Genomic DNA, 16,996 nt, shown 5'->3' with positions numbered 1-16,996 from the left:
TCACCGGTGGCATCTCGCACAATATTTTTTTTTACCTCGGTGAGGTACCTGAAGGTCTTCCCACTAATTTTGTCTCCAGCAGAGAAGATTAATCGCAACAATAACCAGACACGGGTTATAGTTATCACATCCCCTATACATTATTTACCACTTCTCACAGATCTTAATGGAAGGCCCCCATTTTACCAGAGTACCTAGATTGTCCAGCAAGCTAATGACAATTATCGCCTACGCTCACAGGACTGCATGTCCACCAGATGCGTCAAACTCTTCGCGGTCCAGCGGAAGTCATTCATTGTCAATGGAGCAGTCCGCAACGCTGCGTTGGGGATGCCACACTAGACTTCGCTGTGTTCTGTGTACTGCATGCATTCAATATTTTCAACTCATGCGTTGCTTTACCGTGCGGTGGTACAAGCAGAAGTTCATAAACAGTCAAGCTAACTACAAAGCTAACCACTTTGCTGTATAGCTTATCCCCAAAAAATTAACAGCACCTAGCTCCCACTTTCCAGCTAATTATTTCCCATTCAACTGACCAGGTAATCCAATCGTATTGGCAATGTGTCTCCCTACAGCATTTTTAGCATGGAGGCACCGGTAGCAAAATGACCTTCTCCATGCTGTAAACCATTCTGCAGGCTTGCGAAGCACATGTGCGTCATGTATGGAAAATGCAGACTAGACATCTGGCAAAAACAACATTCGGCAAAGCTCATGCGCATCTGGTGGACATACGGCGTAGGTAAAAAAAATAAAAAAAATAAGTGTTCCAGTACTCTGTCCCCCTCTACTTGGAACGAGCCTCAAAAAAGGACTTAAAGTACAGGAAATCGTCTCCTTAAATTATTTTTGTTCGATTTTACCTTATGGTGAAAAATGATTTAGGGGGTTGTCAATCTTTTGACCCCTACCTTAGTAACTGAAAGGTTGCTGGTTTGAATACTTGAGCAGACAAGGTGAAACATCTGTTGATGTGCTCGAGCAAGACACTTAACCCTAATATGCTCCAGGTGAGCCGTACTACGGCATATCCTGTAAAACAACCCATTTCACTTGATGGGACAATACATACAGGTGTTGAACCACTCCTCCATAAACTAATACGCCTGTTCAATGTGTGTAAACCGAGGTTTTAAAACTGGAGTGCTTTGTGTTTTATGTTGTAAATGTTTGAAACTTTGTGTGCAACTATTTTGGCCAGGTCTCTCTTGCTAAATAGATTATAATAATCTTCCCAGCAGCTTGTTGTGAGATGTGGCAACACTCTTTCACAGTTGCCTAGTGCCTATGTTTCACGTCATTAGAACCCCCAGAACTAGAGTACTAGGCTGTAAAAGGCTTTAGAGACGATCAATACCCTCTGATCTACTACAAACAGCCTGGGGGGGGGGGGACAAAATGTGCATAAGTGGGAAGCTATGTATAACTGTTTGCATGAGAAGTTGATGGGTTTGTTTTGTGAGAGCTGAAGGCAGACGATGTAGTGCAAGAGAAGAAGCTGCTATGTGAAAGATAAAGCACTTATCTAATGCTGCATTTGCAGGACAGAATGAAAATGATTAAGCAGGCTAGTTAGCCATTAAGCACGTTGATAAAAAACATTGCTGAAAGGTCCATTAATTTCTCTGAGCGTAGACCATTAAAACAGCAGCTTTAGTGGCCTTTAGCAAAGAGTATTCATTACTTTTTAATCTATAGCCTATGGATTCAGAGCTTTGTCAGCATTATGTTTAATTGCATTCTCATTGCACTTAATTGCATCTACACAAGGGCAGGGCATGAACCTAACCTGGAAGAAATGATTTGCCTGTCAAGCACAGTGAAAGCTGTTATGAATTAGTTGTCATGTCCTCTGGTAGCATGATGTGCTACCAGCAGAGCAACAATCAAAGCTTTGCAGAGCAGAAGTATGTGTGTGTGTGTGTGTGTGTGTGTGTGTGTGTGTGTGTGTGAAAATCCTTCCAAATGTGTTAGTATAAGCCGCCAACATATGCAATGCACTCAATTACCCCCACCCAAGTGAACGGACATGGGTAGAATGAGAAGGCTGTGTGGCACATATTGGGGACCAGAAGTCAGTGACAGCCTGGGGGAGTTGGGATGAGAAGGAACACAACTTGATTTCTGCCTGGTTGGACTAAGTCTAGCTGACAGAGTTAGCCTCTCGCCATCCACAGGAAAGAGACGGAAACAGGAAAGGAAAGTGCGTGACAAGGTGACCTGCGAGAAGCGATGTCATGTCCAAAAAAGGGAAATGTTTGGTAAACACACAGATGTGACTGGACAATCTTTAACATATTTTATGTTAGTATTCTACCTTTCATTGTGATTCAATGACCAGTTATGCAATGCAGGTAAGTGTGTCAATAAAGTTCAGCTTATGAAATATACAGTAATGAAAAGCAAATTGAACTCTTCTGTGGTTGGGGATTTAGTGAAAGGCAGGTTATTGTGTATGTTGTTAAAATAAATGGCAGGTGTGGTTTCTTGCTGACTCCATGTAGGCCTAGAACAAACCCCCTTCTTCAGAAAAGCTTTCAACAAGGTCTTAAGTCTCAGAAAAGCGTGTGCTTTATCCTCAGGGAAGCGTGTGTGTAATGCAGGTGTGGCTGTTCTGCTCCAAGCTGCTGCCTTCAGGGGTTCAGCCGAATGTTTTACACAATTCATCATCATTAAGCTGCCCCGATGACTGACTTAACGGTTACAGGAGTTCTGCCTTTGCATAGTCCTCCAAAGCAGATGACCTTCTCTCTGAGCACTGGGCAGAACTAATAAAGATACATAGAGGATGTATCCTATTTAATACTGTAATAAAATTTTAAAAACAGTCCAACATTCTTTCCTGGGGGAATTCTGACCTGCTGTATTCTTTGAAGGAGGCAGTTACACTAATTTGCTACTAATGCTTTGCCTGGGGTGTTCAATTAGGTATAGCCAATCTGCAAACAGTCTCTGAAAAGGAGAAGTTCACAGTTTTAGCTTTGAACAAAGAGCTAGATCACAGAAATGCAGAAAACGTTAATAATAATAATGCCAATAATTGAATGGCTATATGAAATGAAAGTCGAATCCCATTCCATACCCCACTGAGTTACCATGCCATCCCATCATAGCTACATGACTACTACCTGCTCAGTCACAGGCAGGCCATGCAAATGAGAAAGTATGATGACTCACCACAGGGTTACATAGCTGCAACAGCTGCTCTACGGGATCATATTCATAATAACAGAGCACTTCAGCATGATGAGAAAACAAATGAGCATGCCCTGGCATTAATGTGGATGTGGGGGTGGAGAGTAGTTTTGATCAGCAGCTCCACTGGTGGTGTGATCATGTGTGATCATTATTTGTGTTGGTTTCTAATGCCCTGCAATGCTGGGGACTGAAAAATTATCTAGACCCACGTGTTATGTGAGCTCACACTAATGGAAGTTGTAAAAGTGGTACAAGCGGATAAGGCCCTTATTTGTGGATGGCAACTTAAAACCACATTTGTAGTGGCACTGCCTGACATTGAAAAAGTCTCGTCAAGAGGGAGCTATGATGAAGAGCATTTAGTTGTCCTTAACTCTCCTTTCCTCAAGGCAATGTTTCTGTTCCACTCTCCTCTATCAGGAGACTCAAAGAACTTAGTGCTGATGGCAAAATCTCTTTCTCGTTGCCTCCCCTACTTAATAGCAAAGCTTACTCACTATTCAAAAACTGCTGAGCTTTTAGTCAATCCTAATCGCATGCTTTAAAGAGGTTTATGAAGGCCAGTCAACGAGGCAGGCACTGAGGCACACCCTCTGCGTATGTTCCCCCCTCCCCTATGTGGATTCACTCCTCAGACACAGCCAGGCCAGCAGAGAGCTGCAGCCGTTAGGAGCCAGGATGCAGAGATGGATTAGACTATGGAAAGGAGAGCTCGGGGGTGTGTGAATGGACAACAAGATCCTGCTTTCCAACACCCACATAAAAACCACGCTGCATACCCTCACCATAACACACCTGGTTAAACATCTCCCTTACATTTATACTGAACAAAAATATAAAAACGCAACATGCAACAATTACAATGATTTTACTGAGTTACAGTTCATAGAAGGAAATCTCAAGACGATCCCACAGCTGAAGAATTCTGATGTGGAAGTCCTGGTTGCAATCTTGCAACCTTACAGTTAACTAGTCCAACGCAATAACGACCTGCCTCTGGCAAAAGGAGAAATGCTCAACAGGGATGTAAACAAATGTTTGCACAAAATTAGAGAAATAAGCTTTTTGTGCGAATGGAACATTTCTGGGATCTTTTATTTCAGCTCATGAAACATGGAACCAACACTTTACATGTTGTGTTTATATTTTAGTTCAGTATCATTTTTATTGTCAATAAGTGATAAGCAGTAATGGGCAATCACTAGGGCTGGACAGTATAAGGTGGCAGATAGCCTAGTGGTTAGAGCGTTGGACTAGTAACCGAAAGGTTGCAAGATCAAATCCCCGAGCTGACAAGGTACAAATCTGTCGTTCTGCCCCTGAACAAGGCACTGTTCCTAAGCCATCATTGAAAATAAGAATTTGTTCTTAACTGACTTGCCTAGTTAAATAAAAGGTCAAATAAAATACCGTATTTTACTATATACACACCGGTGTTGATGCATGGACCGGTTTAGGTTTTTACTTTACCCTCTATAAACAGGGGTCTCTCTCTCCCCCTCTTCATTTGTACTTACTCAACCACGAGACACTTGCGTTTAGTCTGCATGGACAATACAGCACACGTTGATGATGCGGTTTTCACTTTGCTCTTAGCGCCACCTGAGACGTCTGCGTCCCACCCAGCCATCAGGAAATGCAAATGCGCCACGCCAAATGCTAATAGCACTCGTTAAAACTCAAACGCTCATTAAAACACACATGCAAGGTACTGAATTAAAGCTACACTCGTTGTGAATCTAGCCAACAAGTCAGATTTTCAAAATGCTTTTCGGCGAAAGCATGAGAAGCTATTATCTGATAGCATGCAACACCCCGAAATACCTGAAGGGGACGTAAACAAAAGAATTAGCGTAGCCGAAGCTACACAAAACGCAGAAATAAAATATAAAACATTCATTACCTTTGACAAGCTTCTTTGTTGGCACTCCTATATGTCCCATAAACATCACTATTGGGTCTTTTTTTCGATTAAATCGGTCCATATATACCCAAAATGTCCATTTTTGAAAACGGTGTGATCCAGAAAAAAACACTGTTTTAAAACGCAACGTCATTTTTTTAAATTAAAAAAGTCGACGATAAACTTTCACAAAACACTTCGAAATACTTTTGTAATCCAACTTTAGGTATTAGTAAACGTTAATAATCTATCAAATTGATCACGGGGCGATGTGTATTCAATAGCTCCACGTCTTCAAATCATGGCCGAAAATCTCTCTTCCAAAACATCCTGTAGTACACCGGATGGTATGGGGTGTCTCTTCTTCGTTTGACCAAGGAACAACCTCCAGGCAATTGCCAAGACAGGCGACATCGTGTGGAAGCTGTAGGACTTGTAAGCTGGGAGCCATCTATTTTGCTGTGCCATAGACAATACATGCAACTGGCGCATTGATATTTTTTCCCTTTTTGGTGATCAAAAGCCACAGCCGTGATTTAACCAGTTTTAGAAACGTCAGAGTGTTTTCTATCCACACATACTAATCATATGCATATACTATATTCCTGGCATGAGTAGCAGGACGTTGAAATGTTGCGCGATTTTTAACAGAATTTTCAAAAAAGTAGACCTAAGCTGAAGAGGTTAATATAAATCCACTAGTGTTCTATAATTACACTATTAGTTTGTTTCTCTTACATCTGAAAACTGATAGTCTTTTCTTAACAAGTTGCGGCTAAATCATGTTAGCAACTAATGCTAATCACTAGTTAGCTAATACAGTTACTGAGTCAGAGCAAACATAACTAGCTATAGAGCATAATACCAGTGATTGTGTAGACCTAAATCAGCATGTTGTTTGTGCAACAGTATCTACTAAATCAAAGAGGAATATGCTAAGCATGAATATGTTAGCTACATGTAGTAACTAAGATAAGTGTTTTCCCTAGGAAACACACTTATCAACACTTTAGTTCCTACCCTGTCACAATAACTCCTCCCTGGCATTTTCATTCGTTGTCAAACACTGTATTCAAAGTGCACACTATTATATTCTAACTATACAATTAGAATAATAATTATATTTCCTTGACTCCAACAGTTGACCCAAGTGTTTTACTAAAATCGCATTTGGTTAAAAATATGGCACCGTGGAAATAATCTCAAATGAGTGCACGAAATACAGAAATGATTCATGCTGAAAATTATTTTTGGTTTAAGTTTAGTTGAACAATATAAAACAGTCAATGTAAAAAGACCCATTTAAAAATCAGAAAAATAGACAAAACATGAAACAATTTCAAAAGATTTTACTGAGTTACAGTACATATAAGGAAAGCAGTCAATTTAAATAAATTCATAAGGCCCTAAATCTATGGATTTCATATGACTGTGCGAGGGTGCAGCCATGGGCATAGGCCCACCCACTTGGTAGTCAGGTTCACCCAATCAAAATGTGTTTTTCCCACAAAAGGGCTTTAGTACAGACAGAAATAAATCCTCAGACGATCCCGCAGGTGAAGAAGCCAGATGTGGAGGTCCTGGGTTGGCGTGTTACACGTGGTCTGCGGTTGGGAGGCTGTTTGGACAGGGATGTAAAGACATTTGTGCACACAATTTTATTGGTGCATATGGAAAATTTGAGAATTTTTATTTCATCTCGTGAAATATGGGACCAACACTTAACATGTTGAGTTTATATTTTTGATCAGTGTATGTGTTGCCACCCTAGGGTTACGACTACTCAAAGTCAATTTAGAACTGTTATTATTGAAAAACATAAAACACAGTCAGAAATTTTTACTGTGATATGATATTTTGGCTATATCCCCCCAGCCCTAGCAGTCACTACAATCATGGGCCTTTAATTATTTTATTCTGTGTTACAGCATTCAACCAAAATAATTGAAAACAATTATTTTTTAATCAATTGAACAGACCTCAAAAAGCACTAATCGCTCCGCTACCAACCCACTAACCCTAAATGAGTCAACGTACAAAAATCCCCATTAAATTAAACATTAATCCATACACACAGGGACTTGCACGCCAAATGTGGTAGATCATATGTTAGACCAAGATGTCGATTTTATTCTGGAGAACGATGTGGAAAACAAACAAAGGGGGAACTGCGTCACGGTGTCTTGCACGATTCACAGAGAGAAACAAAGCATCCTTTCTAATAGCAACCATACCTGTCTGAGCAGCATAAACTACACATATACTACGCAATGTTCTGAATATACTACGCAACGCACTGAATATCGCCTGCCGTCTCTGCTGATTGGCTACACCTCCTGACACAATCTGCATCGAAACTTGCAGCGCTTTTTTCTTTTGTCCACATTTCTTAGCTCAAAAGACGGCTTAACATAGCAAGCTTCGAGCCACCATCCATCAACACAGGCACACAGCTCCAACTCATTTGTGCAGTGCTACGGCCTTGCTGCCCTTTAATAACTAAGCCTAAATTCCAGTGTAGAATAGACAAATATCATAGAAAAAGACCTGAGTTCAGACCATCTCCTTGCACAACAGAAGATGCTGTGGAACTAGGGCTATAGTACTTTAAAGAACATGAACTATAGTTGCTCAAAAGTACTACTGAAAACCTTTTTCTAGATAAAACTATAACAAAACAAGAGGAAAAGGTTGACATGTACAAGTTGCAACAACAGGACACATGGGCGTCTGGGAGAGAGCAACACAACAGAATAATAAACAGCTCAGTCTGGCATTCACTAAGAGGGTTCACCATATATACACACATAGCTGAGCATCTCTCTGAGATGGGGACATTAAAGAGGGATGAGGAAGATATCGGCTTTTCCTGCTGCCCTGTATCTGTCCCGCTCCCAGGCTTTACTGCTTCATAAGTACATCTATGCTTTCTCTCCCCAGCTCTCCACATGAGACCAACTGAAAGAAAGTCTGGAGAAAGCAGAGGAACCATGGCAGATCTCACCAGGACCTCTCATCAGAGTTCAAGGCCAATGACTGACAGTCAAGTCCCTGCTGTTGGGCAAGAAGAGGAATTCCTGGTTATTACACTTCTGTCCAGCTCTGATCATTAAAGAAGTCCTGTGAGGGATAACACACCATCTTCATACAGTGTTTATGAAGGAGACGTTGACAGCCAGGCAGGCATCAATAGGGATTAGGCTAGACGTTTACGATAATGCCTTGGGCTCAGCTGTTACTGGCAGAGGGTAAAAGGTAGGAAATGCAGTGCAAATCTAGAAACCATTAGAGGACAGCAGTTGAGGACTGGACTGACTAGCACCCTGTCTGATAGATAGCTGGTTCCTCTCAGCTGAACAGGGGACAGTCAGGAGGACTCCGATGGCCTGAGGGGCTGGAGACAACAGTACGGAGCTCTCTGTATGAGCTCTGTTATCCTCCAGAGTTCCTGTGAACTGAAACCTGCAGTCATAACAAACAGAGGCAGCAGGCGACACAGAGGGGGATGTGGTTCTACTGGAAACACAGGCAGGCAGGAAAGGACAAATTGAGGGGTGTCAATCACCAATAAGCAGCTGGTATCCTCCAGGTGTGTGGATAGTGGTCCTTGTGTGGGGACCAGGCTCTGCCGCTTGCATCTACAGTATACTGAACAAAAATATAAAACGCAACATGTAAAGTGTTGGTCCCATGTTTCATGAGCTGAAATAAAAGATCACAGAAATGTTCCATGTGCACAAAAAGCTTATTTCTCTCAAATGTTGTGCACAAATTTGTTTACATCCCTCTTGGTGAGCATTTTTCCTTCACGAAGATAATCCATCCACCTCACAGGTGTAACATATCAAGGAGATGTTGAGGCAGCATGATCATTACACAGGTGCACCTTGTGCTGGGGCCAATAAAAGCCACTCAAATGTGCAGTTGTGTCACACAACATTATGCCACAGATGTCTCAAGTTGAAGGAGAATGCAAGTGGCAAGGTGACTTCAGGAATGTCCACCAGAGCTGTTGCCAGAGAATGGAATGTTAATTTCTCTACCATAATCCGCCACTGTTGTTTCAAAGAATTTAGCAGAACGTCCAACCAGCCTCCCAACCGCAGACCACATGTATGGTGTGGTGTGGCGAGCGGTTTGCTGATGTCAATATTGTGATCAGAGGACCTCCCGGGTGGCTTAGAGACTCAGGGTTCACGCCCAGGCTCTGTCGCAGCCGGCCGCGACCGGGTGGTCCGTGGGGCGACACACAATTGGCCTAGCGTAGTCCGGGTTAGGGAGGGTTTGGCCGGTAGGGATATCCTTGTCTCATCGCGCACTAGCGACTCCTGTGGCGAGCCGGGCGCAGTGCACGCTAGCCAGGTCGCCAGGTGCACGGTGTTTCCTCCGGCACATTGGTGCGGCTGGCTTCGGGTTGGATGCGCGCTGTGTTAAGAAGCAGTGCGACTTGGTTGGTTTGTGTTTCGGAGGACGCATGGCTTTCGACCTTCGTCTCTCCCGAGCCCGTACGGGAGTTGTAGCGATGAGACAAGATAGTAACTACTAACAATTGGATACAACAAAATTGTGGAGAAAAGTACATTAAAATATATATATATATATATAGTGAACATAGTGCCGATGGGGATATGTATTGCCAGGCGTAAGCTCAGACAACAATTGCATTTTATCGATAGCAATTTCAATGTACAGAGATACCGCAACAAGATCCTGAGGCCCATTTGTTTTTAATGCATGTGTGCAGATGCATATCTGTATTCCCAGTCATGTGAAATCCATAGATTACGGCCTAATGAATTTATTTAAATTGACCGATTTCCATATAAGAACCATATGACAGTAAAATCTTTAAAATGGTTGCGTTTATATTTGTGTTCAGTACACACAGGTCACACATTTGGACACCTACTCTTCCAAGGGTTTTTCCTTTCTTTTTACTACATTGTAGAATAATAGTGAAGACATCAAAACTATGAAATAACACATATGGAATCCTGTAGTAACCAAAAGTGTCAAAATATATTATATTTGAGATTCTTCAAAGTAGGCACCCTTTGCCTTGGTGACAGCTTTGCACACTCTTGGCATTCTCTCAACCAGCTTCATTAGGTAGTCACCTGGAATGAATATAAATTAACTAGTGTGCCTTGTTAAAAGTTAATTTGTGAAATGTATTTCCTTCTTAATGCATTTGAGCCAATCAGTTGTGTTGTGACAAGGCAGGGGTGGTATACAGAAGATAGCCCTATTTGGTAAAATACCAAGTCCATATTATGGTAACAGCAGCTCAAATAAGCAAAGAGAAACAACAGTCCATCATTACTTTAAGACATGTTGGTCAGTCAATCCAGAAACATTTCAAGAATTTTGAACGTTTCTTCAAGTGCAGTCACAAAAACCATCAAGCGCTACAATGAAACTGGCTCTCATGACTGCCACAGGAAAGGAAGACCCAGAGTTACCTCTGCTGCAGAGGACATGTTCATTAGAGTTGTAAGCCTCAGAAATCACAGCCCAAATAAATGCTTCACAGAGTTCAAGTAAAAAAGGAAAAGGAGAGCCACACACTCTAGGAGCCCTGATGCAATAATTTAATAACCAACGTTTCGACAGACAAGCTGTCTTCATCAGGGTATAATGACAAACACTGCGGGTAACTAGTTTATATAGTGTCAAAGGACACAAGCAGGTGTCTGTAATCATGGCCGGACGTGGCCTGATATCATTGGTTAATTCTTAGAGGAGAGTGCATGAATCAGGCCTTCATGGTCGAATTACTGCAAAGAAACCACTACTAAAAGGACACCAATATGAAGGGAATTTGCTTGGGCAAAGAAACACAAGCAATGGACATTAGTCCTTTGCTCTGATGAGATTTTTGGTTCCAACTGCTGCGTCTTTGTGAGAAGCAAAGTAGGTGAACAGATGATCTCTGCATATGTGGTTCCCACCATGAAGCATGGAGGAGGTGGTGTTATGGTGCTTTGCTGTTGACAATGTCAGTGATTTATTTAGAATTCAAGGCATACTTAACCAGCATGGCTAACACATCATTCTGCAGCGATACGCCATCCCATCTGGTTTGCGCTTAGTGGGACTATCATTTGTTTTTCCTCAATCTACACACAATACCCCAGAATGACGACAAAGCAAAAACAGGTTTGGACATTTTTGCAAATTTATAAAAAATAAAACAGAGATACCTTATTTACATTAGTATTCAGTCACATTGCTATGAGAGCTCAGGTGCATCCTGTTCACATTAATCATCCTTGAGATGTTTCTACAACTTGATTAGAGTCCACCTGTGGTAAAAATCAATTGATTGGACATAATTTGGAAAGACACACACCTGTCTATGTAAGGTCCCAAAGTTGACAGTGCATATCAGAGCAAAAACCAAGCCATGAGGTTGAAGGAATTATCCGTAGAGCTCCGAGACCAGATTGTGTCGAGGCACAGATCTGGGGAAGGGTACCAAAAAATGTCTGCAGGTTTGAAGGTCCCCAAGAACACAGTGGCCTCCATCTTAAATGGAAGAAGTTTGGAACCGTCCAAGACTCTTCCTAGAGCTGGTCGCCCAGCTAAACTGAGCTATCAGGGGAGAAAAGCCTTGGTCAGGGAGGTGACCAAGAACCTGATGGTCACTCTGACAGAGTTCCAGAGTTCCTCTGTGGAGATGGGAGAAACTTCCAGAAGGACAACCATCTCTGTTGCACTCCACCAATCAGGCCTTCATGGTAGAGGGGCCAGACGGAAGCCACTCCACAGTAAAAGGCATATGACAGCCTGCTTGGAGTTTGCCAAAAGGCAGCTGAAAGACTCTCAGACCATGAGAAACAAGATTCTCGGATCTGATGAAACCATGATTGAACGCTTTGGCCTGAATGCCAAGCGTCACATCTGCCGGAAACTTGGCACCATCCCTACGGTGAAGCATGATGGTGGCAGCATCATGCTGTGGGGATGTTTTTCAGCAGCAGAGACAGAGACTAGGATTGAGGGAAAGGTGAACAGGGCAAAGAACAGAGAGATCCTTGATGAAAACCTGCTCCAGAGCACACAGGACCTCAGACTGGGGCGAAGGTTCACCTTCCAACAGGACAACGGCCCTAAGCAACACAGCCAAGACAACGCAGGAGTGGCTTCGGGACAATTCTCTGGATGTCTTTGAGTGGCCCAGCCAGAGCCCGGACTTGAACCCAATCAAACATCTCTGGAGAGAACTGAAAATAGCTGTGCAGCAACACTCCCCATCCAACCTGACAAAGCTTGAGATGATCTGCAGAGAAGAATGGGAGAAACGCCCCAAACACAGGTGTGCCATGCCTCATACCCAAGAAGACTCTAGGCTGTAATAGCTGAAAGGTTCTTCAACAAAGTACTGAGTAAAGGGTCTGAATACTTATGTAAATATGAAATGTGCAAACATTCCTAAAAACCTGTTTTTTTGCTTTGTCATTATGGGACATTATGTATAGATTGATGAGGACAAAAAAAATAATTATTTAATCCATGTAGAATAAGGCTGTAATGTAACAAAATGTGGAAAAGGTCAAAGGGTCTGAACATTTTACGAATGCACTGTACAGAATACACCCAGGGCTTGATCATGCATACGGAACACAGTGAGAAAAGCTGCCGGTCTAATTGAGCAACAACATCCATGGTAGGAGTTAGAAACAGACTTATCTTCCTTAGCACCACAGGAGGTTGGGTGGCACCTTAATTGTGGTGGACGGGTGGCACCTTAATTGTGGTGGACGGGCTCATATTAATGACTGGAACGGAATACATGAATGGTATTGAACTCATCAAACATGGTTTCCATGTGTCTGATACCATTCCAGTCACTCCATTCCAGCCATTACTATGAGCCGTCCTCCCCTCAGCAGCCTCTTGTGCTAAGCACTGTCTGGCTCCTGGACCACAATGAGTGATTAGTCAGGACAAGCAGCGAAAAGAGTGACTGACTGGTCCAGTGCTGTGGAGACATCCCTCATGCTAATAGCACTCAGTGTCTAAATATATGCTCTCCCCTTTGTACTCCATGGGACCTGGAAGTCACGGAGGGCCAATTTACAACCTCCTGAAAATGGATGAGAGGGACACAGGTTGTCGTGCTGCTGAGATCAACCAGGCAGCAGGCACGTTATTAAACCAGGGACAGACAGTGGGAGAGGAGAAGTGGTGTCTGTGGGTATAACAGCCTGCTGCTCAGGTTTTACAGGCTCCATATTTCACCACATTAAATATAGTAATAAACAACATGTCACAAAGAGCTCGTCTGAGAACTGGAGACGTTTTAGAAGAAGAGGGTAAACCAGTCTAGGCATGGGGAAATCTAGAACAAGAGAGGAAGCAATGAAGAAAGAGCGAGAGAGAGAGAGAGAAAAAAAAAAAGAGAGCAAATGGTAGAGACAGAAAGATGCACGCCTACATCAGAAACCTCAGTTGTTAAGCATCTCTTAGCTGGTAAGTGTGATCAGTAACAATGAGAGAGAGGTTGTCTATACCAAATACTTTAACTAAACTAAAATGTATTTATTTGGAAGGATGACCTCAGGTTTATTCAATCTACATGAATGGACATGTATCGTATGATAGATTCATTCAAACACAGATCCTGTGATGACAGAAACTAGAACAGCCACACCTTTTCAAAGGAAACCAGACAGGTGTTACCATGATGAGTAACTCAGGAGACAAAGGACATCAAGTGGGCTGTCCCTGTCAGTAAGAATGATGCATGAGAATTAAGACAAGTCTTCTATGCTATCTACACCATATTGATTGCTGAGACTTCCAGAAAAAGGTCTGAGACTAAACATTAAAGCTGAGCTAACAGAATTACAAGGCTTTATACAACTCTGCCAACTCATAGACAAGATGCTGCTCAATGTGACAGCTCAAGGTGAAAGAGCACCTTGAGGAAGAGTGAGAGGGAGCCTGTCTCATACACATACAGGCTACCACTGGCTTAGTGACAGGTTGGGCCATAAACCCTGGCTCTTTGTTAGCTACAGCCCCAATACCCTGTTCATAGGCAATGTGGGCCAAAGGATGGCAAAATCATAGGGAAAAACCTTTAGCTACTTACTCAAAAGTGAAGAAGAGTCCGCTTGTGATGAGAATGAGGACGAGGGTGAGGTAGAAGACCCCTGTCTGTCTGGCCATCATGATCCTCCCATTGCAGTAAAATTTATTCCGCCCCGGGAAGGCTTGCCACTTCCTCTTTTTGGGGGTCCTCTTCTTGTATGGAGTTTCCATTGGGGTTGAGCTGCGAGTGCTGATCTGGCTGTATTCGCACTCTCGCATAGGCTCAGCCACCCCGAGTTGCAGCATCAATGGTCACTCAGTGAGATCCCCTCCACAGTTGAAGCAGTCCAGGGCCAGGAGCACCGCTGAAATGAAAGCAACAGAACTGTGATGTTAATCTACTGGAAAAATAGTTGTCTGATTATAGCCTGGTCCCAGATCTGTGTGGAGTATACAGTCAACTACTATGTTGTCATGCCAGACAGACAATTAATAGTTGTTGGCGAAACAATATAAACAGATCTGGGATCAGTCTGATTATAGGATCACATTCAAATTTTTCCAGATTATGTTGAAAGGAGCTAGTATACGGTTTAGCTTACTACCATTTTAGAGTTCATGTTTTATCAGCTAGCTATGGTTTTATTCGTTTATGGGCTATGGCTTCCAGCATGACATCCAGACCTACTTGGCTATCCATCTTACTAGGCTACGTAACTAACTAACTAACTTAGTAACGTTAGTTAGATACTAGTGACAGCTTCCCACATGCTTAAAACTTTTCACTAGCTAGCAACTAGCACGCTTGCAACTAATGGTTTAATCAAATATACTTAGCTAATTAGTCTTGGCCCTAGCTAGCTTACTGAACTAGCTAACTACCTACCTACCATGACCAAATAAACAAACGTTAACTATCTTACGCTAGTTAGGTAATGTTACCTGAATCACCCAGCAACATGACTTTACTATTGACTAGATAGAGACAACTAACGTCAGCTAGCTAGCAAAAAGAAACATGCAGCCAAGTAACTAGATCTAGTTAGCTAGGCTAACGTTAACTCCTGGGCAAACTTCTGAATGTTCTGTCGTTTCCTGTGAGCCAACACCCGTTTTCATTCACCAAGCATTACGGGCACATCCCGGACGGCATACCATCACAGAAACCCTCCAGTTTTGACAGCCCTCTGGACAGCTCACCAAAGAAAGTCGAGACTGCTGGTACGCCACTTTTTTCTGGTCTCCTTATCCGTGTTTGTTGCGAACTGCAGTCGAAAACAATATCATAATTTCTCTCGGAATTACAATAATTACAAAAGGCTTACGACTGATTTGAAAATATCAAACACTTCAATCATGGAAAAATCTGAGGATAGTCTGGGTAGGTCCCACGCCACACCATTTCAAACTCAACCACAGTGGAAAGACGCGCGAGGGATTCTCAGACAAGTTTGCGTGTGATACGAAAAATCAGAACGCGCTTGCAGGTCCAATTTCCATCTACAGTTGTTAAATTTGGGGATATTCACATAATTATGTCACGTACTCGTTCGCTTGCGTAGTGAAAAGTTGCACCATTCCCAGCAAGGCTGCTGAAACATCGGGATATCCCACTGTGTTTGTTCGGAAAGCATTCACACTGTTATCTCCATCACGTTGCACTGCTCATCGCAACTAACAAACAACAACATACCGAGCACACATCCCGCCCTCCTCGAAACACATTCTTCTTCGTGTGAATTTTTGGCAGACCAGACGCTGTTTTGAGTATTGCTGCCTTTCAGAGGTCGGAGTGCATATTGCACATTTATCACAAAAAAAGGAAAGGGTAACATTATAAATTGCACAACCATCTAACCCTGCAGCGGTCTGTCCCCAAAACCCACCACCCATCCCACTACTTTGGCCCTAAACGATCTTACACCAGGCCATCAGCCTTGGAGGATGGAACCCCTTCTCTCAAAACTCCCTGTAGATCTTCTGCGCTAAAATCACTCAGACCCAAATATTTCTCTGCTGCTGCAACTGCCACGCCTATCTTCTGTGATGTCTACTCCATCCATGCAGTTCAGTTAATCACCATGGCTATAATAAAGCACTGCTCTGTTTTCTTGACATAGCGATCAACAAAACAAGTCCTACAGGCTCTAGTTGTGTTGCATCTTCGGGACAACTCAGTTAATCACCACGCCTATCTTCTGTGATGTCTACTCCATCCATGCAGTTCAGTTAATCACCATGGCTATAATAAAGCACTGCTCTGTTGTTGACATAGCTATCAACAAAACAAGTCCTACAGGCTCTAGTTGTGTTGCACGGGGACAACTGCCACGCCTATCTTCTGTGATGTCTACTCCATCCATGCAGTTCAGTTAATCACCATGGCTATAATAAAGCACTGCTCTGTTTTCTTGACATAGCGATCAACAAAACAAGTCCTACAGGCTCTAGTTGTGTTGCACCGGGACAACTGCCAGTCACATGATCAAGTGCCACAAAGAGGGACATAATGTACCAGTCAAAAGTTTGGACACACATACTCATTCTTTTTTACTATTTTCTACATTGTAGAATAATAGTGAAGATATCAACTATGAAGTAACACACATGGAATCTTGTAGTAACCAAAAAGTGTTAAACAAATCAAAGTATATTTTAGATTCTTTAAAGTAACCAACCTTTGACTTGATGAGAGCTTTGCACACTCTTGGCATTCTCTCAACCAGCATCATGATGAATGCTTTTTCAACTCTTGAAGGAGTTCCCATATATGCCGAGCACTTTTTGGCAGTCTTTCCTTCATTCTGCGGTCCAACTCATCCCAAACCATCTCAATTGGGTTGAGATTGGTGA

At 42.6% G+C, this 16,996-nt stretch overlaps 1 protein-coding gene and 1 long non-coding RNA gene across 9 annotated transcripts in view; both read right to left on the bottom strand.

The window, feature by feature from the left end:
• The window catches only part of LOC115146335 (palmitoyltransferase ZDHHC14-like), an 89,321-nt gene extending 73,417 nt beyond the window's left edge, over positions 1-15,904 (bottom strand). For 2 of the 8 annotated variants that reach the window (XM_029688352.2, XM_029688360.2), the window contains exons 1-2: positions 15,344-15,829; positions 14,205-14,508 (exon numbers count right to left, since the gene is read on the bottom strand). In XM_029688352.2, the coding sequence (XP_029544212.1) occupies positions 14,205-14,449 (245 nt within the window). In that variant the 5' untranslated portion in view covers positions 14,450-14,508; positions 15,344-15,829. The other 6 variants (XM_029688355.2, XM_029688358.2, XM_029688354.2 and 3 more) reach the window with 6 other exon arrangements.
• On the bottom strand, positions 6,439-9,523 carry LOC135561909 (uncharacterized). The gene is made up of 2 exons (XR_010459786.1): positions 8,670-9,523; positions 6,439-6,722 (listed from the first exon to the last, which is right to left on the bottom strand). It is a non-coding gene; the product is annotated as an uncharacterized LOC135561909 (long non-coding RNA).
• Positions 15,905-16,996: the final 1,092 nt, after the last annotated feature.

This window comes from Oncorhynchus nerka, linkage group LG18 (genome assembly GCF_034236695.1).
Source record: "Oncorhynchus nerka isolate Pitt River linkage group LG18, Oner_Uvic_2.0, whole genome shotgun sequence".
Taxonomy (NCBI): Eukaryota; Metazoa; Chordata; class Actinopteri; order Salmoniformes; family Salmonidae; genus Oncorhynchus; species Oncorhynchus nerka.
This window is presented reverse-complemented; position numbering and strand designations above follow the sequence as displayed.